The following is a 1,896-nucleotide window of genomic DNA, read 5'->3' as shown; positions in this document are numbered from 1 at the left end:
CATCGCCCAAGACCATGAAGAACCCTCCACCTCCAAATCGATACCGCTCCAGAGTACAGGCCTCGGTGTAACGCTCATTCCTTCGACGATAAATGCGAATCCGACCATCACCCCTGGTGAAACAAAACCATGACTCGTCAGTGAAGAGCACTTTTTGACAGTCCTGTCTGGTCCAGCGATGGTGGGTTTGTGCCCATTGGCGACGTTGTGCCGGTTTCCTTACAACAAGCCTACAAGCCCTCAGTCCAGCCTCTCTCAGCCTATTGCGGACAGTCTGAGCACTGATGGAGGGATTGTGCATTCCTGGTGAAACTCGGGCAGCTGTTGTTGCCATCCTGTACCTGTCCCGCAGGTGTGATGTTCGGATGTACCGACCCTGTGCAGGTGTTGTTACACGAGGTCTGCCACTGCGAGGACAATCAGCGGTCCGTCCTGTCTCCCTGTAGCGCTGTCTTAGGCATCTCACAGAACGGACATTGCAATTTATTGCCCTGGCCACATCTGCAGTCCTCATGCGTCCTTGCAGCATGCCGAAGGCACGTTCACGCAGATGAGCAGGAACCCTGGGCATCTTTCTTTTGAGGTTAATAGAAAGGTTAGTATAAAGGCCTCTTTAGTTTCCTAAGTTTTCATAACTGTGACCTTAATTGCCTATCGTCTGTAAGCTGTTAGTGTTTTAACGATCGTTCCACAAATGCATGTTCATTAATTGTTCATGGTTCATTGAACAAGCATGGGAAACAGTGTTTATACCCTTTAAAATGAAGATCTGTGAAGTTATTTGGATATATATGAATTATCTTTCAAAGAAAGGATCCTGAAAAAGGGAAGTTTCTTTGTGTACTTTTTCCACTCTGCACTGTGAATGTTTACACCGTGTGTTCAATAAAGACATGAAAAAGTATCATTGTTTGTCTATTGTTGTGACTTAGATGAAGATCAGATAACATTTTATGACCAATTTACTCAGAAGTCCAGGTAATTCCAAAGGGTTGACATACTTTGTCTTGCCACTGTACTTGGATATGGATTTCCCAGTAGATGGGAGACAGGGAAGCAGTAATATGTCTACAGCCCCCAAAGAGTGAAAGCTGGGAACATGTTCATGACCAAAATGACCTACCACTGACGGGCTAGCTGAATGTGGTGAGCAGGTCATCACAGAAGACAAGGTTCCAGAGGGATCAGAGTCACTGCTAGGTCTTTCAGTTGGTGGTCTGGCAGAACGTGGTCTGGTAGTTTGTGGTCTGGCAATATGTGGTCTGGCAGTATGTAGCCTAGCAACCTCGAAGTTCTCAGTCGAGATCTGACTGGAAAGAGTGTCCATCGAGGAGGTGGAGTGTCTGAAGGGAGAGTCCATTCCCAGAGGTGTGTGTGTCTCCATGCCCAGGGGTCTCCAATCTCCCATCTGGCTACCAGGCTAAGAGAGACGGGTGAGAAAGAGAGGCAAATGGATGAAGATACCAACAGAAACACTGAGGTCCTACTGCTGCTTAAGCAACTGTGAGTTGATATCAGCCCTAGGAGTGCCGCTGTTCCATCCTTACCTGTCCAATCACCGACCAGCGGATTCGGCGCTCCAGGCGCAGCTCCCTGCACACTTCTCTTTCCAGCTCCTTAAGCCTGAGGCGTCGTTTCACATCCCAAGCCAGTTCGGCCAAGTGAAGGTTCTTCCCCTCTTCCATTTCACTCTGAAACCTTCACATACAAGGGAACATAAAACATGATTAACCTTAATTTTTCTACAACTCAAACTGTCCACCATTTATATTTCTTAAGTTATTGCTAGATAGGTCAACGTGATTCCACACCTTTGCTTATGTTTTTTTTAAACAAATTTGAGTAAAAGATTCTAATAACACTCACGTGTTCTTGAAGTAGTTTCTACCCTTGGCA

At 46.4% G+C, this 1,896-nt stretch overlaps 1 protein-coding gene across 1 annotated transcript; it reads right to left on the bottom strand.

The window, feature by feature from the left end:
• Positions 1-926: 926 nt before the first annotated feature.
• LOC118941131 lies at positions 927-1,692 on the bottom strand. Its single transcript, XM_036952503.1, has 2 exons — positions 1,548-1,692; positions 927-1,420 (listed from the first exon to the last, which is right to left on the bottom strand). The coding sequence occupies exons 1-2, from the start codon at positions 1,683-1,685 to the stop codon at positions 929-931; spliced, it is 630 nt and encodes a 209-aa protein (XP_036808398.1). The 5' UTR covers positions 1,686-1,692; the 3' UTR covers positions 927-928.
• Positions 1,693-1,896: the final 204 nt, after the last annotated feature.

The sequence above is a fragment of the Oncorhynchus mykiss genome, chromosome 2 (assembly GCF_013265735.2).
Source record: "Oncorhynchus mykiss isolate Arlee chromosome 2, USDA_OmykA_1.1, whole genome shotgun sequence".
Lineage (NCBI taxonomy): Eukaryota > Metazoa > Chordata > Actinopteri > Salmoniformes > Salmonidae > Oncorhynchus > Oncorhynchus mykiss.
The sequence above is the reverse complement of the archived record's forward strand: the minus strand, read 5'-3'. Positions and strand labels throughout refer to the sequence as shown.